The following is a 27,909-nucleotide window of genomic DNA, read 5'->3' on the forward strand; positions in this document are numbered from 1 at the left end:
AGTCGTACGAGTAGTGTTTTATAGTTTTGTTATTTATTCGTTTGATCAAATTGAAGATAAAACGGTATGCAACAAAATAATTATCTTGTTTGGATAAAATATCCCCACTTACGTGCCCATTTGCCTGTTACATATATAGTATTCAAACAGGGCAGCGTTTGCACGGGAGTTCAAATAACATACAATACACAACAAAATTACTTAAATCAACTTAAGCATTGTTAAATCAACTCAAATTGGGACAATTTGTACTCTGGTCAACTACTCCAGAGTTGATTTTTCACTGCAAATTTTGCTGCATACTCAAAAAGGTCAGATCTGATAAAATAACGGAAAACAGAATGTATACCCGTATTTTGATTTTATATAAACCTGTATTATTGACAACCCGATAGGTTTATTATTTTCACATTGTTTTGATATGTTTTAACTCCAGACGCTCCAGATTCAGTAAGCAGATTGATGCCTTCCTTAGTTATTGGGGACCAAACCATGAAACGACTGATATAAACAACAATGAAATGCTGTTGTTGATTACCAGTGCATCTGTGGCTACAGCTGAGTGTTGATGAAACATTATGGAGGGTGAATCAGTAGCTTGAATTCGCCATTATTTCTGATTCACGGCGAACCTGTACATTCCATAAAGATATACTACCTAAAATGAAGTTCACCGCCTGACGGTGATTTCTTATTTATGATGATAGGCCTATAAGGGGAATGGCTTTGGTGATATTTAATATTTGAAGATTCAGATAGTAAATTTTCTCAATCTAAAGTATTCCGTTACAAAGCCTTATCTGGTGGTTTGAATAAAACCGTTCTTCATATCTACATACTAGGAATGTATGATCCGTTGGTTTAGTGTGAAAATAATTCGGCTACCTCTCTGCTGCACAAACACACGTTTACATAAAACGTATTTCAAACCAATAGCCTACATCGTTATTATTATATTATTACCACAAATATCCCAAATAGGTTTACCATCTAAATGAAATGGCATTTGAAGTGGCATTTCAATTTTAAGTAGATTGAATTGTAACCTTGTTTTATACATTCACATTTACGGACATTAGTCCGGTCTCGTCTATCACATCCGAATGGGCCCACGCCGCTATCACTGTTATGAATCTCGAGGCAGGTGTCACTTCATTGTTCATAGTATCGGCTAGCCTATACGCTTTGGAGGAAAATAACTGTTGCTTGATACAAAGCAACAAATACCTAATTCACTGTCTCTTAGTTAGGCTAACAAGACTTAAACCATTTTGTCAGACCGAAAACACTCTATACAGAAACGCACACACATAAATTTAAGTCATTATTTATGGGCAAATGCTGAGACCCTCAAGATATGAGAGTTGGAGTGCGCTGTATTCAGGTAGCCCGTATATTATCTGTCAGACCGCCGGTAGTAGCGCGAGACCAAAAAGTGTGTGTTTATGCAAGCAGCAGAGCGGTCCGTACTGGGAGCGCGTTGTGCAAGGCGAGATACAATCTGCTGAAATGGTGAATTGATATCTTTAGGCCGTTCGTCGTGGCGACATGTTGAATGGTAAAATATATCAACATTTAAATTTAAAATTCCTTTCTGGACAACAGGCCTAAGTCTGCGATGAAATTAATATGCTAATATGCTACCCTACACAAAATGATGTCATGCCCATTAAACATGAATATTACGAAACACTATAGTTTCCCGTCAAAAAGTAAAAGCATTTTAATTGGGGGAGTTCAAAGTACCGACTCGTTGAATTAATGCTCTACCACGCCTCGTTAATTGCGGATAAGATACTAACCTAGGCCTAGCCGATTTATCTTTTAAGTTGGATACGTAAATATTAGCGCCCCATTGAGCTCATTGTGGTATAGTAGGCCTGTAGTATTGGGCTAATTGAATATTAAATGGTCGTTAAAATGATTGAAATATTGAAATTATTATAATTTGTTCAATACTTAACTTTGTATATAGGCTACCGTCTGTTGTAAAACTTGTGACAATGGGCATGAACATATTGAATATGTGATTACATTAAAATTAGTATCGATATTTTATTTTACCTTAAAAGAGACGGTGAACGCATCATCTCCCTTGCAGTAACCAAATGCTGCAAATACGAGGAAGCATGCCGGAACACTGCATTCTTTAAAACGCACTTTGAACTTAATGTAATGTTCTTGTATGAAATTAAGTGCAAATTGAAATATAAGTGTGTTTGGAGCATTAAACTAGGCCTATAGTTTGGGCCTACATATATAGGCTCAAACTATTGAACACACACTCGCGGACGCACGCACGCACACATGTGTATAAACAAGCCACAAATATATTCGGTTCGGGGTTAGCGCGGGGTCAATACAAGTGACCTAAAAGTTCTGGGAATACGACAGACCTTAGAGGAGGTACCGGGATAATAGACCGCTTAACATCGCATTATCATTAGGCTATATTTGGCCTACGTTAGCCTACATATTGTACAGGCTATTTCTATTTAATTAAAATCAAAGGCACTGTATCTTCTGCCATAGCTACCCATGGTTAATTGAAAAACAGGCTACCAATTAGCCCTACAGTATATCAGTAGGATATATTAAAATACTTTTTGTAATCCCCCCCCCCCCCCCCCTCGTTTCAGCAGCATTCCTAAATATCACAAAACGGACGTAATTGCCGTGCCCTCTGAACTCCTGATGAAATTGACAGCATTCAGCGATTAAAACTACTGAAAACTTTATGGAGGCGGATTAGCTCTGAGATTAGCTCTGCCGTTGATATTCCCGGAACTGTGCTGCGAATCCCCTAAAAGTGAGTATTCAGGGCAAAACCGTTACAAAACAACTGCATTATTATTATCATTGTGAATATTATTATTATTATTATTATTATTATTATTATTATTATTATTATTATTATTATTATTATTATTATTAGTAGTAGTAGTAGTAGTATCAGAAGTAGTAGTAGTAGTAGTAGTAGCCTAGTTGTAGTAGTAGTAGTAATATTTCCGTGTGTCATCACTCTTGCCTGCCGACAAGAATAATTTACAAGATACTCATTAAGCTTAACATTTAAACACTTACCAAAAGTGAAATAACGAGAGTTGTTGAGAATTGCTATTCGCAACTGCAATTGCGTTGGTAAACTATCATCACCCATGCCACAGGAATTACGCACGGTCGGTGTACTTCCACAATCCTGCCAACAGAGGCCAGAAGTGTACCGTGTTTAGCGAAAAGATGCGGTTTACGGGGCTATATCTAATCTACCACATTCTCTTAAACCCCGCACTCGGTAACTTTTGCGTGTTTGTTCATGAATAGCCTATATATTTCATTAGCGAGTCTGTTGGATGCATTTTGCTTTGGGGCCAAAAGATGGCACAGTGGCTGTAGCCTGCACGTGACGGTCTGGGTCGGAGAACACGCACTAACGATCTATGGTTTTAATCAAACTGAGACCCAGAGGTGCAAGAAATTGCATTTGGCAGGGAAGTTTAAATATGATAATTCAGACAGTATATTCAAATAAAAGCTATACGATAGTAGAAGCACTGATGCACTGTTTTAGGTATTTACAGTTCTGTCTTATTCTTAATACACGTGGATATAATAATAATAAGAATAAGAATAAGAATAAGAATAAGAATAAGAATAAGAATAAGAATAATAAGAATAATAGGCTCATTATTGTATGCTAATAATAATAATAATAATAATAATAATAATAATAATAAGCCTACATTCATTTCTGTCCTAAAATTGCCATTGAGCGGAAATATTTCGGTGAAAATGGCCCTGCTGATAACGGTACGCAGTAAATGTATTCTGACTCGTAATTTGTTAATATTAATAAGAACCATGACAATAAATAAACGCGTTTAGCGACACGGCAGCATTCGTCTGAAACGAATGTTTCGTTCTGTTCAACTGTTAAATGGTATTTCAACGTGATGTTGGCGAGTAACGATGATGATGATGATTATTATTATTATTAATAGGAGCAGTATTATTAGTAGTATTAATATGAATATTAATATTATTTTATTATCGTCATCATCATCATCATCATCATCATCATCATCATCATCATCATCGATGATGATCGTGAACATGAGTGATTAGACCGACTGTAGGCCTATTATTATTGCTGTTATAATGAGCTGATTTGCGTTATCGAGAATCGCTAACTGTATTCCAGCAATATTATAGGTTTTTCTCCTCACTGCATTGCAATAGCTGTGTGCGTAGGCTACTAATGTTAATGCAGAGAAATCGTGTTTTGGGGTTTTCAGCTTGTTAAGAATAGGCTATGTTGAAATGCCCGGGCCACCAGGCCACTAAGTTTAATATTAAAGCAGGTGGTTAGGACTTTCCGAGCGTACTTCGATCTCTTAACTGTTCATCGTTTTTCGTTATTTGGGGTCACGTTACTTGCACACTTAAGGGTGATCAGTGGGTAGGCCTACGCATTTAAAACGGCTACAGATTGGCCGTGTGAATAACGCCATATATATGATGTTGTCGTCATCTTGCGAAAAAGTTAAAACTGAATTAAAAACACAAAGTCTAAAGCCAATATCTTCGGATGACTGTAAGCATTTCTTGTTCAGTTTTTATTTTGTCCCATATTAACTTCACCTTTCTAAGATATGAACTTAATTAGGCCTATACGTATACTAATACAAAATCATACGTTTTTAAAGAACCATGGGTGTTTATCAACACCATATATAGCTAATTGTCACGCAGAATCTGGAATAAAATTGAATGGTGCAATATTAGGGGCTATAATGTTCATTTCTAAATATCTGGGATAATAGTTTGTGCCTTTGAGAAGTGTAAACCTGGACAACAACACAGCATCACTCACAAGCTATAGCGCATTCAGACAAACCTCTTCTTCAATTGGCAAAATCTCGTGTTTTTCTTTGATATAAAAATAAGTGTTTCAAAGTTTAGATAACCGCATAACGGCGCATCGGAAACGTAACTGCTAAGACTCCTTTATTGGGTAAAATACAGAAATGCATTGGCGGAAACAGTCATTACTACGGAGACACTTCATTTTAAGTCTTTTCAAACAGTTATAGCGATAACAGTAAGGTCTATTCATTGGGAAAAGTTGGGTGTTTAATTATTACATTGACTAGGCCTACTGTAAAAACAGCGAGGCACGGTGCCACATGAGCACCCGACCACCCCACCTCCACCCGCCACCTAAACACACAGAGCACGCACAAACTGCCTGGATGCATATAATGTTGTGGTTCTCTGCTACCACTAACAATGAGTTGTAAATGCGAAGTTATTTATTTATTTATTTATTCATGTGTTTATTTATTTATTTATTATTTTATTTAGTGCATACATTTTCTCTGTTAACGTGATAATGGTATGCGAATTGCATCAGATAACAGATAACTGGCTATATTTCATAATTAGGCAAATTATTTTATTAATCGTAAAAATCCGTAAGTTCGTGTTAAAATTAAATAAAAATAGGCTGCCCCATCGTTTTATTATGTTTTGCATAGGCTATTTTTAAAAAAATCAAGGACGCTAAACAGTCTACAAATTGCATGTCTCCTGTTTCCACATTCCCTTTAAACATGACATTATCGACAGATTGCGAAAGCATGTATTTAAAACCTGTACAAATATTGTACTAAATGTGCAATCAGGATCAGTGTGACAAACGTGGTATAATAACATACTCTGCAGGAATTTTGCGGAATGCAATTTAATGGCTGTTTAGTGGATAATAGATCCATATACGACAAACAAACAGAGCAGAAAACACTGTGTGTATCTTCTAACCCTCATCCCAAAGCTCGGGCCAATAGAAACATAGGATCCTTCAACCCTAAATTAATCACAACAAGATCGGAGAAAATGAAAACGCGGAGAGACAAAGCGCCGCGGCGCGTGTAAGATGGGGGATGGGTGACGGCGAAGGGTACATTCAATGAGAAATCTCAAAAAGTGCATGCGAAAAGGGTGCATGCGAATTACTTTTTTTAACCAATTTTAAAATAAGCAAACACAACCGAAAGACCAAATGAAAACATTGGACAAACATATCACCAATATATTTTGGCATGACTGACAACTTTACCAAGCAAAATAATGTCTTGCTTTTTACCTCTCGTATCCCTACTGCAGACGCATAGCAAATGAGGTTGAAATTTGGATGAAATGTGGACTAAAATATATACATCGGAAAACAAATGAATCGCAAAAGAAAACGAAACTGTACGCCTTGTCGTGGCACATATTCTCAAACTAAAGTACCTTCTGCTTTTCTACTGGCTCAGACGGGTATGTAAATTGTTGTAGGTTTGGTTCTGAACGAATCCGTTCCGTTTTGCCCGAATCCGCCTCTCCGTGCTCGTTCCTTTTGACGCACTTAAAGAGTCTTCCCTCAACCTTAAGGCGAGTCGCAGCGACCAATCACCGAGCCATTACGGACTTCAGCGAACGCTGTTTATGTGACTCCAACACTAATTAGGCTCATGAACTAACAAATCGCCTGCACAACTGCTGAAGAACTGATCACATGCATGGATTGCCTGGACTAGGTGACCACCTCTGTAGAGATTTGTTGTTTTTTCTTCATCTTCTTTCTTCACAACTTAATCATCGCAGACAAACTTTCATCTTCAGAGTGGAGTATTTCTTAGCGAGAACGCTTGCGCCTGTTTGATTTGAGCTGGAGGGATCTTGACTGGTAAACCATGTTTCAACCGACACCGAAGAGGTGTTTCACCATAGAATCGTTGGTAGCGAAGGATAATCCCCTGCCAGCGTCGAGGTCCGAGGAGCCAATTCGACCGGCAGCTCTCAGCTATGCAAACTCCAGCCAGATGAACCCATTTCTGAACGGCTTCCACTCCAGCGGCAGGGGCGTCTACTCTAATCCGGACTTGGTATTCGCCGAGGCAGTTTCGCACCCTCAAAACTCCGCTGTCCCGGTTCATCCCGTCCCCCCACCGCACGCGCTGGCTGCTCACCCGCTTTCGTCCCCTCATAGTCCGCACCCACTGTTCGCTAGCCAGCAACGGGACCCTTCAACTTTCTACCCTTGGCTAATACATAGATATAGGTATTTGGGTCATAGATTCCAAGGTATGTCTTCAGTTTTACTTCTTTTCTTTTTTTAAAATTTGATTTGAATGACTGAATTTTTCCACCAAACTTTTTCTTGAAGTAAACTAATCACCCAGCGTTGGAAAGGTTTAAGGGATATGTAGATATGTTTATACAATCTTTGGTGTTGATTGTAGCTAAGAACATCAGTTTACTCCAAAATGTATGATTAGGAATACCAATGCAATTATAGTGGATAATTAAATGGCCTGTAAAACTGAATTTGTACAACGAATACGTATACTTAAGTTTTATATTTTTAATGATACAAATATAAAAATATTTAAATAACATTTAATGCGCGTAAACACGATTACAATTCAAAGATAATGGACTTTTTAATATGAGAAAATGTAGCATACTCACAAAGCAAGTTCGTTACCTTAGCCGTACTTATTTGTTCCCAATTCACACAGTACAGGGATAAATTATATGCAATAGTTAAATCATTAAAAAAATTAATTCTGTGACTTCAGAATTTGGTTTGTTTCAATTTCGTTATTCAGGAAATAGGCTACATGTCTTCAATATAGCAGACAATGCTTTTTACATCAGCTACAGGCTAGTAAATTAAACAGTATTTTTAATTAAATATAATTGCATAAGGAATTATTACATTAAGTCTAAAATAGTGCTTTGCTGAAGGAAAGTGTAGCATTGTAAACGCTGTAACGAATTGTCTTGATCCTTGATATTGTCAATGTGCACAAAATTAAGTATTGGGAAGAATCCGAAATTGTCTTATTTTTTGGTTTACATAAATCCAGGTTATACTCACAGTAGGATCATGTCGAAATTATATGACCTTTATTTTAATTGTTGTCATTATTATGAATGACCTATAGGCTACATTATTAGTTAGATAATAACGTAATTATATTTATTTTTAAATAAATTTAATCTAGTGATTTTAGGGCTAATATTGGATATTTTGACGACTTGAATTATTGGAACTCGTTAGATAAACAATAGGCTCGTAATTTGGTTTCCTGGTTGCAGTGTCACACCAGGTACCAGTAGCCTAATATGCACAAGAAATGCAAGTAATTATGACAGTGACGCGATATTGTATTATATTGTCCTAATTCGTCTTTTTAAAACATATTTCTTTCCTTAAAATGTTGACCTTTTTTGTTAATTTTATTTGGCTGAAATGGTAAGAGAATATGGCCAATTTAATCAGCATTTAGTTTCACCTGTCATCAGTGAAAACTGATTCCAAAATTCCCATCTTTAACTCTTCGCGTAAACGAATAATTGAACCCAGGGAACTGTTTATTATTATTATTATTATTATTATGATTATTATTATTAGTAGTAGTAGTAGTAGTAGTAGCAGCAGCAGTAGTAGCAGTAGTAGTAGTAGTAGTAGTAGTAGTAGTAGTAGTAGTAGTAGTAGTAGTAGTAAAACTGTTGTTTTTAACAAATACACTATCATTTTCTCATATATGAGAGCAAATGTCCGACTTGATTGTTTCATAAGAATAATGTAGAATAATGCTCCCAATTGCTCGAACACAATATCGTATTTGTGGCTCCATATTTTTTACTTCGAGCTCTATGCCCAGTTTGTACTAGATGTTGCTTAGAGCCTTTTAATTATGCGTAAACAAATTGATGAACATTTTAGGAGATGACTCTCGAGTAAATATAGAGTCGTTTGATTATGCTGAAAAGAAAGCGTGCCCGTGTCTGCAGAGAGCGTATAGACTAAAAAACTATTGATTGATGAGAGGTTATCACTTTGAGCTCAACCCAAATGTTGACAGTGTGAAAGCGAAGACGGAGCATAATTGTTATCTTTTTCGTTGTTGTGTGCAGGCAATGAGACAAGCCCGGAAAGCTTTCTTTTACACAATGCACTGGCGAGAAAGCCCAAAAGAATTCGGACAGCGTTCTCTCCCTCGCAACTACTGCGGCTTGAACACGCTTTCGAAAAAAATCACTACGTCGTTGGTGCCGAAAGAAAGCAACTCGCGCACAGCCTTAGCCTCACAGAAACTCAGGTAAGGCGCATGCATATGAGTACGTCATTTCACACAAGTTCTGTCGTGTTACACTTTTGAACTGTTTTAAAATTACAGAAGGCCAGGTAGCCTACGAGACACGTAATGTCAAAGCGGTTGCGCTCAAGGTCCGAATATCGGCCTGCCTGGACGACGCTAGGCTGTTTAAATGCGTCGGGTGCATGGTTTTTGCTGAACTTGTCTGTTTTCTGTCAATGTTTGGTTAAAGGTGCCATTGTATGTATATATATATATTATATTATATGTTATTATATTATTAGTCGGTCAATTAATTAGTCAATGAATAATGAAATAGGCCTATATTAATTACCCACAATATTTTATTGGCCGATAGGCTCTTTATTTATTTCCTTTTTTTTTAAATTGTATCTAAAATTCGGTCCTTTTAAATACCAAAATGCAAGATTATTCTGAGAATATTAAGTCCGAATTCTAAAGTCAAATCACTCGTTAAAGTGTGTGACTCTTGAGACATCCACACTCTCCAGGCCTAAAACGTTTCTTTTGGATTCTGCCCATGATCGTGTTGGATCCGTATTTTAGGTGTAGGGTTAAATGTCTTTATTTTTCGAAGAGGTGTCAGACAAAAAGAAGTGGGGTTAATCAGCTCGTAGGTTTCCTGAGATACTGAGGACAGCAGTGGTCAGAATTAATTTCCCTCCGTATATTTGATGGTATTCGTCCCATGTCGGTTTATGAACTGTTGGTTCTTTTGTCCCGTGTGTCCGCACCGGCTCCTTTACAAGCGATCTCCTTTTAGAAAACCAGTCTGGAGAAATTCACTGCCAGCCCCTTCAATTAGCAGGCTGAAAGCACATTAAATACACCTCAGTTCTCAACTAGTCTTTTGGACCTGGGAATTGTGTATAGGACTAATACGTCTGATGAATTAGGGTGAATGCTTTAATATGTTGCTACAACGCATTTGTAGACTACATGGCTTTTCGGAATTCGATACTTTTGCAACAATGGATAAAAAATTGTTTGGTGTGGGTAATTGTATGTTTAATTAATATGAATATTTAAGATTTTACATTCGAGTGTATCATGCATACAGTGGTCAAATATCGCAGTCCAGACACATTGGCGACATTAATAGGCCAAGATTCGTATTATGGCAGCATATCCTATTATTATAGCGCTTATATTTCTGACAGGACAATGAACGCAAATGATCAAACGCATTTGTTAATTTGGGGGTTGGTGAATGAACGTTAGGCCTCAATCTGGTGTGCATTTGCGACAAATGAAATTGACCTGAAAATGAACAAAAACGTTCATGGTCAGTTTGGGGAGAACCACACTATATGCCTATTTATTTTTTATCTTAATGTTGTAATTCACTGCGGATCGTGTACATGTGTCAAGTGTTGGTACGGTTGTAGGGTACTTCAAAACATAAAACATGTCATATCTATATTGCTATATTTCAACAGCGAACCCTGCGCGCATTGGTTATTGTTGATGACTGTGGAATCATAAAAAAATAAAAGAGCCGATTTTAGACTTTAACAATACGACTAATATGAACCCAGTTTTGATAAATAGCATGTTGACAATGTATAATTAAGTAGTACTGAATGGCTTTAATAGACCACGTGATTATAACCCACTTCAGCGTGGACATATGGTTGGAATAACCTGCCTCTTTTTTTCCATCTTTGCATTTATTTACTTAAATGAACTTGTCACGCGTAGTAACCATAGCTAATGTTGATTCATGTTTTTTTTCTTCTTTTTTTTCTTTTTTTTTCTAATTTGATTTGTCTTTATTGTTTCCTAAGGTAAAAGTTTGGTTTCAGAACCGAAGAACGAAATTCAAACGGCAGAAGCTGGAGGAGGAGGGCTCGGACTCGCAGCAGAAGAAGAAGGGCACGCATCACATAAACCGGTGGAGGCTCGCGACGAAGCAAGGCAGTCCGGAGGAAATTGACGTCACTTCAGACGATTAAAAAACTCATTTTCTGAGCCTGGGACAGTGCGTGGAGGATGATACGGATAAAGACTGCTTATGTAGCAGAACGAGAGGGTAAAGACAATGTCAAAATTCGCTTCTTTGGACATCGGCAGCTGAGGGTGAGAGAGGTCCGATTGGTGGCAATACTGTCACACAAACATGGAACTGTCAATCCATTTCAGAGTTCCGAGGCGAGGGGATTGACAGGTATCACATGAACATGCAGTCCATCACCCCAAACACCCCCCCCCCCCCCCTACACCCTCCCCCTCCCCCGTCCCTCCGCGACCACTATCTCCCACTTACCACCCATTAAATATATAAATCCAATTCGCATTGGACATTTGCACTTCTGAAAGTTTCTAGATATGAACGTTCCACACAAGATACCAAAACACACAACTGTTTTTGTAAAACTTGAATTGCATGGTAGAGGAAATAATTTTTGTAGTTGTTTTAATTTGAGCATTTCCCAAATACCTTTGTTTTAACCCTATTTTTTAATCTTCTCGGAGATGTTGTGTGCTTCTTCCTTTTCCTTTTTTACAACGGTGTGCAGTCTTTGAACTTTTGACTTCTCGTGTTAAAGTGATTGTGAAAACAATATGAAGTAGCAGTGCTGCGGTATAGTGTTTTTTTAAAAGAAAAGGCAAAAGATAAAGAAATTTCAAACTTTACAAACCTTTACCACAGATAAAGTACTCTAAATTAAAGTATTCAGGACATTCCTCTAAAGCTCTACCATGTCTCCGTAACCTTGGTGCGAACATGTCGTCGGGACTGGCCCCTCCTGTGAACGCTGCCCTGAAGGACTAAATGTAAATGCCGGCCGTAGTGGCAGCAAGATTTTAAGCACTGAGCGTATTTCATGTATAGTGGTACTTAAAGTTAATGTTTCTGTTAAACCCTCTTTTATCAGAATGTAAATAATTTTGTGTTTGTGTTAAGTTTGCTACAATTTTAACACAAAGTATACTTCCAAGAAGTATGTAATTGTCAATATTTTGTCAATAAAGTTTTATCAATATGCTGCTCAGAGTAAAATCACAGGGTTTTTTATTCAAGGTTACCGTTGAAATATCATACGAGAGATGGCCTATATTTAATAGCCTGAGAATTACAGGTTAGTGGAGGGGGTTGTCAGCTAGAGACCCTTATGTCTCGATATATATTTGAACAGGATACTCCTGTTATTCGATGACTCATGATTGTCTAAACGTCCAGCAATTGCTTTTGAAAATGTCTGATCTGAGTATATGGGTTCGATTTCGCAGGCGGTCTTGTTATTAGAAAAATGCACGTATAGTAGTTGCTTATAGTGAAATAGTTAAAATGGTAACATAAAGAATGCTGTTACCAGTTCTAAAAAGCTCCGTTTTCTGGGGCAAGTGCTTGTTTTTTCACGCTTCATTTGCTTCCCAGCCTGATAGACGGCATTAATCAGTTTTATTTCCATTGATAGTGGAGCAGCGTCTGGTCTGTTCAAGCTACAAAGAGTCCTACGAGCTTTTGTGAAAGTGCAAATCAGTTTAGGCAATTATCATACGAGTAATATGAGGGGTAAAGGGGAATCAGTGCCCAATGGTCCGCTTTAATCTCTTAATCCGTGGATCCAAGGGGGCTTGGTTGGACATAATTTAGTACAATCTGACTACCCCTTACGATGTGATAAGGGAAGGTTGCAATGTGCCGCAAAAATAGGAGCTTTGTTTGAAGTCTTGTCTTCCGCTGCCACAATTAGGATATGCGAGCACGCGCTGGTTTCCCCCAATTTGATCACAAACAAAACAACATCAACCCAGTTTCGTTTCAGTGCCCTGATGATAATAATAATAATAATAATAATAATAATAATAATAATAATAATAATAATGCTAATAATAATGCATTCAGAAATCCATACACCTGCTTCTGATCTCGTCAAGTTACAACTAAAACGGTTATTTAAGATACAAAAGAAAAATGAAGAACTCAGTATTTAAACATATAGCCTAACTTTATTTTCATGAACGCTCAAATACCGAAACTAAAACTGTGTAACGTGACCTCGCCGGTGTTACAATGATGACCACACGTCTAAACCATAGCCTACTTTATTCCAGAAGTATATCAGAAATAGCTCAAGATCCAACTTACACATTTCCCGGTGAAAGTGGAGTAGCTTTTTCCATAATTGTTTCACAGCTTGATAAAGGAGTTTTTTGGGGAGGGGGGCTATACATACAAACGATGGATGGGGAATTTTAAAGCGGTCTGTGGACTATAACAGCAATAAAAATCTTCAGAGAATACCATTAGCTTTGAAAAAGCCCTAAAAGCTTTATTACAAACCCAGCTTTGAAATAGGCGGATTAGGAGCCTGAAAGAGTCCCACAATAGTTAGAAGAAAAGGTTTAATGCTAATGAGGTTAATGCCCTTTGTATCTCCGGACTACACAACTTCATTACTCCTATCTCCAGCTACACCGAGCGGCTCAGAGCGCGCCAATCCACTCTAGCATTTCCCTACCCTGGCTAAAGAAGGATTTGATAGCGGTCCTGTTCAAACTAGATAATTATATCTTTTCAAGTTAGAATTAAGATAAAGAAAGTGCAGTGGAGGCGGTGAGCCTTGATCCACGGCAAACACATTTGGCGCACTTTCTCCTCTCTCCGCGGCTGAATAGGCAGGACGGCCCCCTCATTAGCGTTCGCTTTCCTTTATTAATTCCCCCTCTCTCTTTAAATGCGTCAGTATTTTGCAGATAATTGGATAAAAAAATGAAACAACTTTTGTGGAACTATTTCGGAAGTGCCATAAAATGTGAGCTAGAATAATTAACCTCTTACTTACTTGAATTTATCTATTATTTTTAAATTAAATGAATAAAAAAGATGTATGTAGTCGTTAGGCTTGTAATTTGCGCATTTAAATAAAAAGCAATTGTGTTTGGGAAAGTTTTGATATTAATGGTATTGAATTTACTTCGACAAAGTTGTTTGTGACAAAATATATCTGCAATTAACATTAATTATGTTTTCTCAGCCCATGCATTTCATATAGGTACGGCATCAGGTTTGGGCTATATCCATGTTCACATTATTAGCGTGTGGGGGTGTAGCCTATAGACAATTTTAAAAGCAAACAATTATATAGTTTACACTATAATAATAATAATAATTATTATTATTATTTATTATTATTATTATTATTATTATTATTATTATTTATTATTATTATTATTATTATTATTATTATTATTATTATTATATAACATAATATTTTGAAACTCTTAAATGTATAATATCACTGAAACATTCGTGCTCTAGGTCCACTTGGTCTTCCGTATTGATTTCTTCACCCTTAGTTTAGTAGGTAAATATAATTAACTACAATTGTTTAAGTCCTAGATTTGTATGGAGTGCAGTCGAACTCGTAGGTAAATATGTCACTCAATGACAATTATAAGCAGAAATACTGATATAATAACACGGCTCTTATTATTAATAGTGATTATATTCAGTGGTGGTCAATTACACCGGAGTTAGGGCAGGTGTCACACTGTTTCCTGTCCTCTGACTCTATCTGAGTTTATCGGTGGTGAGTTAACCTCATATTTCAATCGATTAACTTCTCTAAACAACCCCGCTGTGCGCCGGGCAAGGGCGGATAGAGAGCTCCATGACCCGCATGATCGCTCGCTCTGCGCGATGCCTCGTCAAGGCCTGCCATCAGACTAAAACGCTTTAACAGTGTCACGCTTATAAGCGCGGATACTATTCATCATCACGGGCATTACTTCCAACGGCTCCCCTTTTACAAATCTAGGCCAAAAAACGGCCGTAAAAGATATAAATAGACATTAGCACGCAATCTTCACCGTGTATCCTACATTTTTATCCGTTGTTTAAAACGTACACCCTGCCAAATACCCTCCGTGACCCCAAACCTCTAATCTACACATTAGTACCTTTAATTACGTGTATTGAACCCAGTAATGTGAACAGACGTTTTCACAGCTCGTGGGTAGGGCCCGCAAAAAGGCGCGTTCATAATGATAGCATTTTAATTATAGCCTACTCAACGGTCTTCAGGTTTCTACAATATAGTCGTTTATTACTTTGACACAAAACTAGTACAATGCCATTACGTTCAGCAAATGTAGTCTAACCTATTAATAAAACAGGAATACAAACCAAATGTTATTCCTTGATGAAAAATATATGAAAAATATTCCTCGTCTACGTGGTGGGCAATTCTGAAAACTCACAGTAACACAGTGACAGCATATTCCTTTCATACCACCTCCCCCGTTAAGGATAACTTCCTTTTGGTTTTTGAGGACCGTTTCTTATTGCCTATAGACCCTACGTCGAGCCTAGTCCTTCTGGTTGCTGTCATGCTAACTACATCATCTAGCTCATCCACACATCTGTCTGTCGGCCTTTTGAGCTAATATTTATAGCTTGGATCTCCGGGCGTACTGGCGGAACCTGTGACGTCAGGACAAACTTGATCTAGCCTGTTTCACAAATTGCTTTTGAAACTGATCCCTGAAAGAAGAGACGCAATGCTACACAATTCCCATGGCCTTGACATAAGGTACAGCGATAAATATACACCGCTAATGAGCAATTACCATATAATCACCCTCCAAATTGCTTACATAATGATGAATTAAACATTCTAGTGTCATGGATTGAGTTTCTGACTTCGTATACTATTTTCAAAGTTGACCGTTTTTTTTTCAATTTCATATAGTTTTTACCACCATACTCATATCGATTTTTTGTATTCAGACAGGCCATAAATGTGGCGTATTCTTTGTTTCCTAGAAATAATAATGTTAAATTGTACACCGAACATGATAATTTGATTTTGAACACAGACAGACACGTGCACACACACACACACACACACACGCACACACGAGCATACACTCAAGGGTTTCGCTGGGTTATCTTCTCTGACTATTTATCTGCATATTGTACCATGTCGTTCCTATTTAAAGTAGCCTATATGCTTATCAGACATCAATGTTAAAGCATGCCGCACAGTTTTACCAAGCAAGGGCTAAAATACTACTATATATAACACAGAATATTTGCACGCATACAGTATATGCATGCGCGCAGTAGCATATTCGCGTGTGCGCTGCAAATAATGCATATTACTGTAGTTACCTCGTGCCCTGATCCTATCTCACAAACACGCACACATTAATATTTAAGGAAAATCGTAGTTAAAAGATATTACTCTTCGTAAATTTATTGAAGTAAATGATACGTGTGCCACAAAGATGTGAAATGCGAAACAGGAGACTACTGGTCCAGACCGCTTGGTTTTATGCGTCCTTTTGGTTTAATAATGCAATAGCCTAACCTTTCTGACTAATTAATACAGAATTGAATTTGTTAATCTTACATTTATTTTTATATCTATCAGTTTTTATTTGTATTATGTTGGAGCACACCCGTTCAAATAGCCAAGGAAATGCAGTTGTATTATTATCCAACACTGTAATTCATTAGTCCATTTATATTACTATATGTATTGTATATATTAATCTCACCTGTAAGAAAGTAGCCTAATACAAAAGGGCTATTATTTCATAGCAGGTAACGCTAACGTGTTTAAATGCCCAGTTCATTGCTCCCAATCCCTTTTTTTTTTTTTTTTTTACAATCTAAAGATAACATCTTCACGCCAGAGTTCCCGCATAGGTCTCCATGGTAGGCTTTTTTCTCATGTGCAACGTTTTTCACTGTGGCACATACTATGGAACTTGCTGGTTTCAATTCGAGAAATTTGGCAAAATGTGCACAAATACAACAATGGAATAAAACGGTATTGGCAATATCAGTGACAAGCTTGATGACGCACTCTAGGGACTATGGCAATGGAACTGGATATCAATTATGTTTTCAAGAAGAGAAACTGATGCACGTCCTGCACCCCCACGATAAACTATGCGCAAGCTGAAGACTTGGTGGGTGGCACCAAAGGATGCTCCGACGTTTAATAAAACTAAAGACGTAATAAATACGTAATAAAAAGCTAGGTAATTTACATCCATGTGGAATGTAAATGTTATCAGTGGCTTACGTGGCTTAACCATGAACTTATATGTAGCCCATAATATCTCCCCCTGACCCCTAAAAACCATATCAAATTGCAGCCTTAGTAGAGCGTAACACACCCTGAAACCAGCAAGTTCCATAGTCCATGGCGACATTTTACAAATTATATTTTTATATAAACGAGCAGCATAAGTGTGTAAAGTTGAGGACTGCTAATAGTTACCGTTTGTGGCTGTCATTACTAACCTGTGACCAGCAACTACTATTAGATGTTGATTAAAACAATACGCCTCTAACAAATTACACAAAACTCTTTATGAAAGCTTTTCTAATTATGTTCCTACGTGTAATTCATGTTACATATGTCAGATTGGCGTCGTATAAAGAATTTAAGAAATCAACTGAAATAAACTAAATGAGCAAATGCCTCCTCGTTTACATTGCGCATAAGTGGATGTTGATCTCAGCGATGGAACCAAATTCCAATTTGCGCTGGCAAAAAAACGTCGAATCCTAGGCTATTTCTACAATTCTACATTTCTATAGCAAGAATAAGTTAACAAATAAGCATTCGGCCAACATCAAGGCGAGCACTATATCGATACCCCTATGTCATAGGAATGGCTGAGCAAGGTGGTTACGGTGGGAAGACTTGCGCTGAAACCACTGCGACGCGTCTACTTTAGGACTTGCGCGATGACATATCCTAATTCAACAACGCGATAACTGGCAGCAGACTAGCCGAATTTATATGCCTCATTGTCCCGGTTTACAAACCTCTTCTGCTGGCTGTAAACTTTTGAGGTTACGTATAGCCTACGGCAGTGTTACAGCTTGACCGTCACGCTGTCATTGTAAATGACATGATCTGAAATAAATAGTTGATGTAGAGGATTTATTTAACCAAAGGCATCTGCCCATTTCAGACCAACATAAAATACTCAGAGACATAGGCCTATAGTGATGTTTGTGGTAAAGTTATGGCTGTCCTGCAGAAACCTTTTCCAGTTCTCAGTATCGCGCATCAATACAGTTCTTGGCGCACCATTCGCGAAAAAAGAGAATGCAATGACAGAGACAGACATAAATATGTAAACGTATATCTCTACAAGTCAAGAGATGAGCGAACTATTTCCATTATTTAACCTTTACTCTGTTTCAGCAAAGCTTCAATGACGCGCCGCAGTTTTACGAGTCAGTGAAGCTAACCATGTCTTTCAGGCTTAAGTTTTAATGCAATGTGAATACAACAGAGGTATAAAAATACCTCGATCATGTCGTCTTGACGATAGGCCTTCAATCACAACGAAGTAGATTTAGTTCAGAATGCAAGAAACACGTGATTTAACCGTCTGTAGTAGTCTATCTTACGAAACGCTTTACAACGGTTGGAATTAATTAATGGATATTTTAATTAGGTTACGCCACAAAACAGTTAATCACAAACGAAACATCGTAGACACGTCTAATATTCCGAATTGTGCAGATTTATTCGTGATAGGCTATTAGACCCGGGCTCATGGCGTTTTACATATAGGCTATGCATACTGTTTAGCCCCTTCAGATGCAAGACCGCAGGTTAAGCAAAATAATGGTTCGATCAATGATTTAACATTGGTACATTTATTGTAATCAATAGTCTATGGTGGAACAAACAATTAAGTAACTAAATGCGCATGTGGATGTAACCGAAAACGAGGCACCAGCAATGGACCGAATAACTATTCCAGTCTTTGGCAGCTATTTTCTTCTAGTTTTGAAATTGGGACATTAAACGGTATCTGTATTAAATTAAACCGGCTTTGTTGCCTGGGTAAACGCTTTACATATTAATGACGCTGCCAAAATCTCAATACACATTCAAAGCTTTGAGTGGTTTATTTAGCCAAGTGAAATGCAGGCCATATAACTAATGCTGCAGGTGACAGTTCCACGAGGTTTTCCCTGGGGGTCGGAATGCAAAGGTACTTATTCCACGGCATTCAAGATAGAAAATGCATTTCTTAATTTTGTGTATGCAAAGAGACTTCTTTATCACGCATCCAGCGGAGAACACAAGAGTCAATATTTAAGTAGGCCTATAGCATAATCTTTGCTTCTTCTTTTTTTGGATTCTGAAGGGATTCGACCGAATGAAAGAATGGCACGTAAAAAACAAAAAATATATAAAAAACACACACAATTGTCGCTTTACGGGGAAACATTAAATGCACATCAGTGTTATATGTTTGATAAGTTAATTTATATAGACTATAGGTATGGATGGCCTCGGCGTGTCGCGAGTGATATGTTTAAAAAGTTACAATTTGCGCCTGACACTTTCTTCAGATGCTCATGATTTAATGTATTTGCTTTCACTTACAGTAGCCCATAGAGAGCGGTCGGGGTATTTAAAATGGACGGCATGTGGGTACTGAGGGAAAGGCACAAGGGGGCTTGTATGCACTAATGACGTATATATTTATTTCAAGTTAAAATAGCCCATTGACACGAACACAAGGTTTGGAGCGAAGCAAAAAATAAATAGCTGTTATAATGCCTGGTCCCATTGATGTGACAGAGAACAACATGTGTATGTGCTTCTGATATAATTACTTTCATAAAACTTGGTGGTGATTCTCATGATTAGGCTATAACCTACTCCGTAACAAGGTAGCCAACACCAATCATTTTTCGGTGGAGCCGTTGGGGAGAAGAACGTTCGCAGACATCATTTTTATAACCCCGCAATCATATTGTGTTTCGGTTAAATGGGCCTCAGAAACAGCAAACTTTTCCCACCTGTAGACGTTTCTCCGGTTCTCACTCTCTGTGTATAGCGGGGGCCCGTGTACGGTTGGCTGACAGCCCAAGGCGCATGGAGCTAACCCTGTACATGAGAATGCTGCTGCCCTGACCTGCATGGGGATGGACAATATTTAACGCTAACTTTTCACTTTAAAATTACGTTCGTACGTAAGTAAACACATCTTTAATTTATAACTTGCTTTCATATTAACGTCTGTGTTTCTTGAGATTCGGCTATCTTTGTGCAATCGGTTTCAAAAGTTTATATTTGTTATTACGAGCAGGAACAAAGCTTAAATACAAATTCATTTATTATACAGATTTTTTCAATATTTCATTCCAGGCTTATTTAATAGTTTATGTGCAGTTGCATACTTTTGTATTACGCTTAATGCAAATTAAGACATTGCTTAACGGGTTAAGTTTTCTGTTGAATGCCGTGTAAGGACTTTTGGGACGCTGATGATCTACACAGGCCTATAGATTAAGTTAGCGGTTCAAGTTCATAGTTGCGGTTCACTCTCCCGGGACAGAAGTATTTGTTTTTCACAGGACTTCACTGGCTCCCTCTAACTCAAACTCGGAAAACAAATAGCCTCCATGGACTCTTGAACAATAGGCCCACTAAATACGAAAACATTTTATGGTTAATATATCTCCGACTGACATTCCTTTCAAAGTACTAATGTGCAACACATGGCTGAACTATACACCTGACGAAATAGCACTGGGGCTGTGATGTTTGGAAATCCGCAATTCGTTCCCTAAATAAAATAAGCTGCAGCTTCTCTAAACATACCGCATGAGCTGCCGTGTCCTTTTTCGCGTCTCTCGGTCATTTGGGCTGATTTTCTTCGACTCGCCCTTGTGTGGCATCAGTCGAATTTATTCTTATTTTGATTTTGCGTGTTGTCTGTGTTTTGACGCTTCACCTCAGTTTCAAACCCATGTAATAACAGCGAGGTGAGTGAGCACTTGGTGAGGTAAAAAATAAAATAAAAATCGAATTCATGAAAGGAGATCGAATTATGATCTGTACAAAACAACGTATGAATAATTTTGTGTTCCAACCTGACGTCTTTGATCTCTACTGTGCCAAGGGTCCAACATCGCAAACTAACTGCAATCGCAGTACAAAGACTAGCATCTATGATATTTCGTATGCTGTGTCAGTTATTCTCACTGCTATTGCTGTTCAGCAATAAAAAAAGCTTGATATGTTGTTTCATAAACAACGTCACCCAATTATAGATATGCCGGGGTCATAGACTGTATTCACAGGCACGTACGTTGTTCGTGTAGTGATGCTTGCAAAATATTTTCCTGTTTCCAGTTGTCAATGTCCTGCTTCGGACACCCATAAACCATGGTCCGCCGGTCCGCTATGCGCAGTAGCCTGCATGCGCTGTACTCAACGGCGGGTATACGTGAGCGGTGGACTTGGGACGTCAGCCCACATTTCTTGTTTGAAGAATCCAACTGAAATAATAAATGAGATTTCTGAGAGGGGGATGCCACTATATTAGATAAAACAACAAAATTAGAAAAATTGGATTTTTATTAAAAGTCTAGTTTGCATATAGCTACACTCAGTGAGCACTTTATTAGGCATGTATTACTTATTTCTTAGACTTATTAAGTCCTCTGCTGCTGTAGCCTATCCACTTAGAGTTTGATGCGGTGTGTGTTCAGAGATGCTCTGAACCACTGTTGTAATGTGTGGTTATTTATGTTACTGTCACCTTCCTGTCAGCTTTGACCAGTGGGGCCCTTCTCCTCTGACCTCTCTCATTAACAAGGCATTTCTGCTCGCAGAACGGCTGCTCATCGTTTTTCACACCATTCTCTGCAAGCTCTAGAGACTGTTGTGCCTGAAAATCCCAGGTGATCAGCATTTTCTGAGATATTCAAACCACCCTGTCTGGCACCAACAATCATTCCACGGTCAAAGTCATTTGGTTGATGTGAACACTAACTGAAGCTCCCGACCCGTATCTACATGATTGTCTGCATTGCACTGCTGCCACACAATTGGCTGATTAGATAATCGCATGACTAAGTAGGTGTACATGTGTTCCTAATAAACTGAGTGTATTTACACAGAGCATCAAAAATATTTGACAATCAGTTCTTTCTGACATGGGCCAAGGAGCCAGATTGATTACATTTACTGGAGAGATGCCACCCTGCATGCAACAGGAAGCCAATTAAGTGGTTAAATCAGATATGTTAAGCTTCATTCGAACATAAACGATATGCATTCAAAATGCTCGCCATGACCCTGCAAACTAACATTATCTATATGTATCTGTATTGGTGCATGCGGGTGATTGGTTACCCCTGTGTTCCACCGCCCCCTGTGCTCTGAGCCAATGAAAATGTTTCTTGGAAAAGTATTGCGTACAGTCTCCCCATTGACTGGTTCTTATGCCCTTTGATAGCTGAAGCTAACTTGAACTTGGTTAAAAGCTTAGCTAACTGTCTATAAAATATTTAACTAAAAAGAAACTGGCTTTTGAGAACCTATTGTCACAATCTGAAAATGAACTGAACTGAAGTTCACTCAGGTTACATTTCAGTAACACTGTAAAGACATGAAACAATTTTACAAAAAAAGCAATGATACCAAGCAATGTGGTTGATTTCAGTATTTTTGCCCCTATTGTTTAGATGAACTAATTTAACAGAGAAAGGTAAAGGAAATTGAAAGCTCATTGAAATAGACTATGACTAGAATGTGCATTATACCCAGGCATACTGCTAATTGCCATGGTCTACCACTGCAATGGTAGGTAACAAAATAATCAAATAAATAAGTGACCATAATTTCTTTTTGGGGAAATGTTGCCAGTATCTATAATTACTATGGCCAATTTTAATTTCCCATGAATCCTGTAGATAAATAGCTTAGCGCACTATGCTATAACTAAGAAACAATGACAACATAAAATCAGGGAGGATAACAATGCCAATGATACTGTTCACAGCAATAAAAAGTGAAATTGGACAGCGTATGATCCAGGAAAACAGGTCATTAGCTTTTGAATAGGTTGTGACCCTGCGCGCATTGCTTGGGAAAGCCCTGCAATGAGCGCCTCACCGTATGTTGGCTGGCTGCCACTTGCACCCGAGACCTGGTCTGAGCAGGTGGGCAGCGCAGGTGCTAATCGCAGGCTATGCTGCACCAAAATGGCTGCTTCGTCTTGCGACTGCTGGATCTGACATGCCCTCAACTGCAACTCTCCTTCCACGTGCACAGGAAGTCACCATATTACCAAATGGGTCAGTCATCAAAATGCCAGTCCTCCAGTGCGAATGCTATTTGCCAGGCAGGAAAATAGAGCCCAAAGTCTTAGCTGTGCCAGAGCTGGGATAGCCATGTCTCACTGCTCACCAGTGACTCCTGCTGCTTATTTGGTTGGCCACAATTTGCGTGTCCAAATGTCTACCACCAACTCATGTCTGTGCAAGCTTAACTCATGTCTGTGCAAGCTTAACCTGTGTCTGTGTGAGCTTAACTCACGTCTGTGCAAGCTTAACCTGTGTCTGTGTGAGCTTAACTCACGTTTGTGCAAGCTTAACCTGTGTCTGTGTGAGCTTAACTTATGTCTGTGCAAGCTTAACTCATGTCTGTGTGAGCTTAACTCATGTCTGTGTGAGCTTAACTCATGTCTGTGCAAGCTTAACTCATGTCTGTGCAAGCTTAACTCATGTCTGTGCAAGCTTAACTCATGTCTGTGCAAGCTTAACCTGTGTCTGTGTAAGCTTAACTCATGTCTGTGCAAGCTTAACCTGTGTTTATGCAAGCTTAACTCATGTCTGTGCAAGCTTAACCTGTGTCTGTGTGAGCTTAACTCATGTCTGTGCAAGCTTAGACACCTGCTGAAGTTTTGGTGAAGTTTTGGTCACTCAAACCCTGTGCTTTATATGCTCCTTGCAGCCAACATCAAGATGGCCGACCCATCAGGCTTAGCACCGCTGCTGCTCGTTGACAGGCCCATGAAAGTAAAGAGAATTGCCTCTAAAGAAGTCTTGCTCACTGAGTGAAACGTTCTGCTTCGACTGCGGGGTATTTAAGTGCACCTCATGGGGAGATTTTATCTGGTTGCTAGCCAACGTTTTTTTTTGTTTGATCTCCAATCCTAACTTCTGTTGTGGTGCCATGTAATCAAGCCTCACACTGTGGAAGATGCTAATGTGGAGCGAACTTTAGCATTGGCCTTGGCTTCGATTGTCTGAAGCCTGCCCAACGCTAGTGTAGAGCGAGCTTTAGCATTAGCATTGTCTGCAGCCTACCCTGTGTCAGCTGGCTGTCCTTCCCAGTGATCTGGACACACCGTCATGCCGAGCATTTCCTGGCTTTGAAGCCGACAAGCCCGGGGAGGAAGGGTTGGAGGCAGTTCCAAAACAGCTGGATAGTTTTATGGACGGACTCCATTCACTGTGATGGAAAGATGGATCTGATACTGTGTTTGTGTACTGGAGTTAGAGATGTTTTTGAGGGTGGGGTGAAAATGCAGCATATTTTAGTCGGGATGAAATGTGCCCATGATGTTTGGAAATCTTTAAGCTTTGCTTTTATACTATTATTGTCCAAAAGTTGTTTAAAGTCTGTGTCCGATGCCAAAGCAGTGAATAAATCACGTTTTTCTAAATCACGTCTGTGCTCTGAGTCTCTCTAACACTGTCTGTAATGCGCACCCGGCTCCTAACGTTTCCTAACACTGTCTGTAATGCGCACCCGGTTCCTAATGTTTCCTAACACTTTGTGTGATGCGCCCGGTTCCTAACGTTTCCTAACACTGTGTGTGATGCGCACCCGGTTCCTAACGTTTCCTAACACTGTGTGTGATGCGCCCGGTTCCTAACGTTTCACTTGTCAGCCAACTTCTCATTTCGTATGAGAAGAAAGCAGGAGTTATTCAACTTTAATCACCAAGCGGCACAAGTGAACTGCCTGACTGAATCAGAATCGTGTTTACCACCGTTTTTTTCCTTGACGGTATTACTTTACGTCCAAAACAACACTGTGCGTTCAAACAGAAAGGGCTGTTGAAGTCCCAGCAGTCATTGAAGAAGGTAAAGTGCTTGGGGAGGAAGTCCTGAGGGTCAGGAGCCTTGGGAGATGCAGACGCTCAGACTTGAGGCACACATCTAAAGAATTAAAAGCAGCGGGTCACCAGGGAATTCGGGTGAAAACAAACAGTAACCCAAAACAAGAGCCCTATTCCCCTGAAAAGATTTATTTACTTACTCCTGAAACGTCAACGCTGAGGCCCAGAAGATGTTATCGATTGAACGGTCGGCCTTTTCCGGGCTAATGAGGGTGAGCGCACGGGTGCCCCTGATTCTCAGCCGTCACCCTGAAGGCGGAGCTTGTGAGCAAGTGGGCACCCAGCCCACCCTGATTCAGAACAGCCTAGAATGTTCTTCATGAAGTGCCCTGAAACTGTACCACTCTCATTATTGATTTCTTTCAAATGTTCATGGATTGAAGGCAGTGCAAGAAATAATTTGACCTACGCTTAAAAAGTGAAATTCTCTTATAGTCAAATACACACACACACACACACACACACACACAGAACCTCCCTTCACACAAACACGTGTGCAGACCCCTTTCCTCCACGGCAAATTGATTTAAACCAGTGTTACTTTTTGCCATAACCTATTAAGTCTTTAATTTAATTTTCAGGCCAAATGAAAAAGCAGTGATGCTTGGAAAAAAGTAACCTTTTTTTCCAATTTATTGCAACATCACTTCTCTTTGCAGCAGATGTAGACCTTCACTGTATAGAAAACACATGTACATTACATTACCACCACTTAGCAGATGCTCTTTCAGATGAAAATATCATTTGTGACAGCCATTGCAAGAGACTTCTTAAGAAAGTTAGTGATTTAAAGTGAGGATTGAAATTTCTTGGGGGCAAACGAGACACATTTGGAGGAAAAGATTGTCTGACATTCCTTCGTTGCCTTTTTGATTTATGTTCATTACCAGCATTTTGAACCTTTCCGTTTTAGGAAAAGCAGGCTCGCTCTCCGAACACTTTTGCGGTTTGAGGAAAAATACTCATTTGGAATGTTAAAAATATTAGAAACACGTGCCTCGTGAAACAAGGTATGGAAGAAAAACAAACCTTAAGAGGACCGTGAAAGAGCTATACTTTAATCTACTCAACTAATTACAGAAGAGAAATAAACAGTCCGAACGCTCACTCTAAACAAGCCCCCGTCCCCAGCACTGAACGCATCTCAGAACCTCAAAGCCACTCGGCTGGAGAGAATGCCTGCAGAGTCTGAGTTCGGTCAGGCTGGAGGCCTGCCCCACTCACAGGGAACACAACAGAGCCCTTAAGAACGCAGATCAGTAAATATCTGCCAGCCCGCTAGAACCCCTCTTCCCCAAATCCTGAGCTTAACCCCTACCACAGCTCTGACTGCATGACCTCCTGCTTCAGCCCAGCACAAAGCCCAGGGGAAACAACTCCTTCCTCTCTCTGATGACCATGAGAAAGAGAGAGAGAGAGCGAGAGAGAGGGAGGGGAAGCTCTGACCCACATGAGGACATACTACTGAACCATGACTACTTTTCAGAAGGAGAGGCTCGTTCCCTACCTCAGGTAACTGGTAAATGGACTGCAGTCATATAGTTATTTTATCCAAAGCTCCGTACAATTGATTCACCCATTCACACACAAACACACCCACACACACACACACACACACACACACACACACCAATGGCGACTGGCTGCCATGTAAGATACCAACCAGCTCTCAGAAGCAATTTGGGGTTAGGCACACTTTGACACACCCAGGATGGGGGATTGAACCAGCAGCCCACTGACTGCCAGACAACCCCTGAGCTCCTGAGCTAAAGATGTATCGCCTCCAGATTGGCCCCATCATCCACCCTGACGGACACATTCAAAATGTGCAAGACAGTGACCCACAAGAAGTTTACCAGGACTCTACTCTTAACAACCCCTTTACCTCCCCCTGCAAAGTTATGCTTTTTAATCATAGAGACATTTTTTATTATTATTATCTCACACAAAAGAGGAAAGATACAATTTTTTATGTATCTGTATGGTCTGTATTATCTGTATGGTCACACTAGGACCTGGAACCGTACTGTCCTCTACGGTCCTCTACGGTCCTCTGCAGTCCGTCCTCTTCACACTCGTTCCTGTGTTTGAACTGCACTTCGTTGTACGTCGCTCTGGATAAGACCGTCTGCTAAATGCCTTGTAATGTAATGTAATGTTGCAATTTATGGTCATTTTTACACCAGTGAAACTTTACGGAGGAAACTGTATAATGGCTGTTGACTTTCAATTGGTCAGTTCTGCCACTGAACAAATTAGGCAGCATTCTGCTGCAATGTTATCAACGACGAGTGAACAAAGAGCTTGTGCATTTTATTTTTTATTTTACACCAAAGAGCTGCCCTGCTGTAAAATCCAGCTAACTGGCTTGACCAGCTTGGAAATTGAGCTGGTCATAAGTTGATTTAGCTGGGTACAAGCTGGTAGCTTGCCTGAGCTACCAGCTGTTTCAAAACATAGCTTCAGCTGGTCAAGCCATGTCAGGCTAGGAGCTGGTCTGAACCGATCAACCGGCTAAATCATGTCAAGCTGGGAGCTGGTCTGAACTGGTCAACCAGCTAAACCATGTGGAGCTGGGAGCTGGTCTGAACTGGTCAACCAGCTAAACCATGTGGAGCTGGGAGCTGGTCTGAACTGGTCAACCAGCTAAACCCTGTCGAGCTGGGAGCTGGTCTGAACTGGTCAACCAGGTAAACCATGTGGAGCTGGGAGCTGGTCTGAACTGGTCAACCATCTACCAAAACTTAGCTTGAGCTGTTTTTTCAACAGGGTGTGTAAGGAACAAATAACCTGCAGAGATGCACAGCCATTAAAG

The 27,909-nt window shown here is 39.3% G+C and overlaps 1 protein-coding gene across 1 annotated transcript; it reads left to right on the forward strand.

The window, feature by feature from the left end:
* The first annotated feature begins 6,551 nt into the window (after positions 1-6,551).
* On the forward strand, positions 6,552-11,350 carry emx2 (empty spiracles homeobox 2). Its single transcript, XM_061228648.1, has 3 exons — positions 6,552-7,128; positions 8,971-9,155; positions 10,961-11,350. The coding sequence occupies exons 1-3, from the start codon at positions 6,738-6,740 to the stop codon at positions 11,126-11,128; spliced, it is 744 nt and encodes a 247-aa protein (XP_061084632.1). The 5' UTR covers positions 6,552-6,737; the 3' UTR covers positions 11,129-11,350.
* The last annotated feature ends 16,559 nt before the right edge of the window (positions 11,351-27,909 follow it).

This window comes from Conger conger, chromosome 18 (genome assembly GCF_963514075.1).
Source record: "Conger conger chromosome 18, fConCon1.1, whole genome shotgun sequence".
NCBI classification, from domain to species: domain Eukaryota; kingdom Metazoa; phylum Chordata; class Actinopteri; order Anguilliformes; family Congridae; genus Conger; species Conger conger.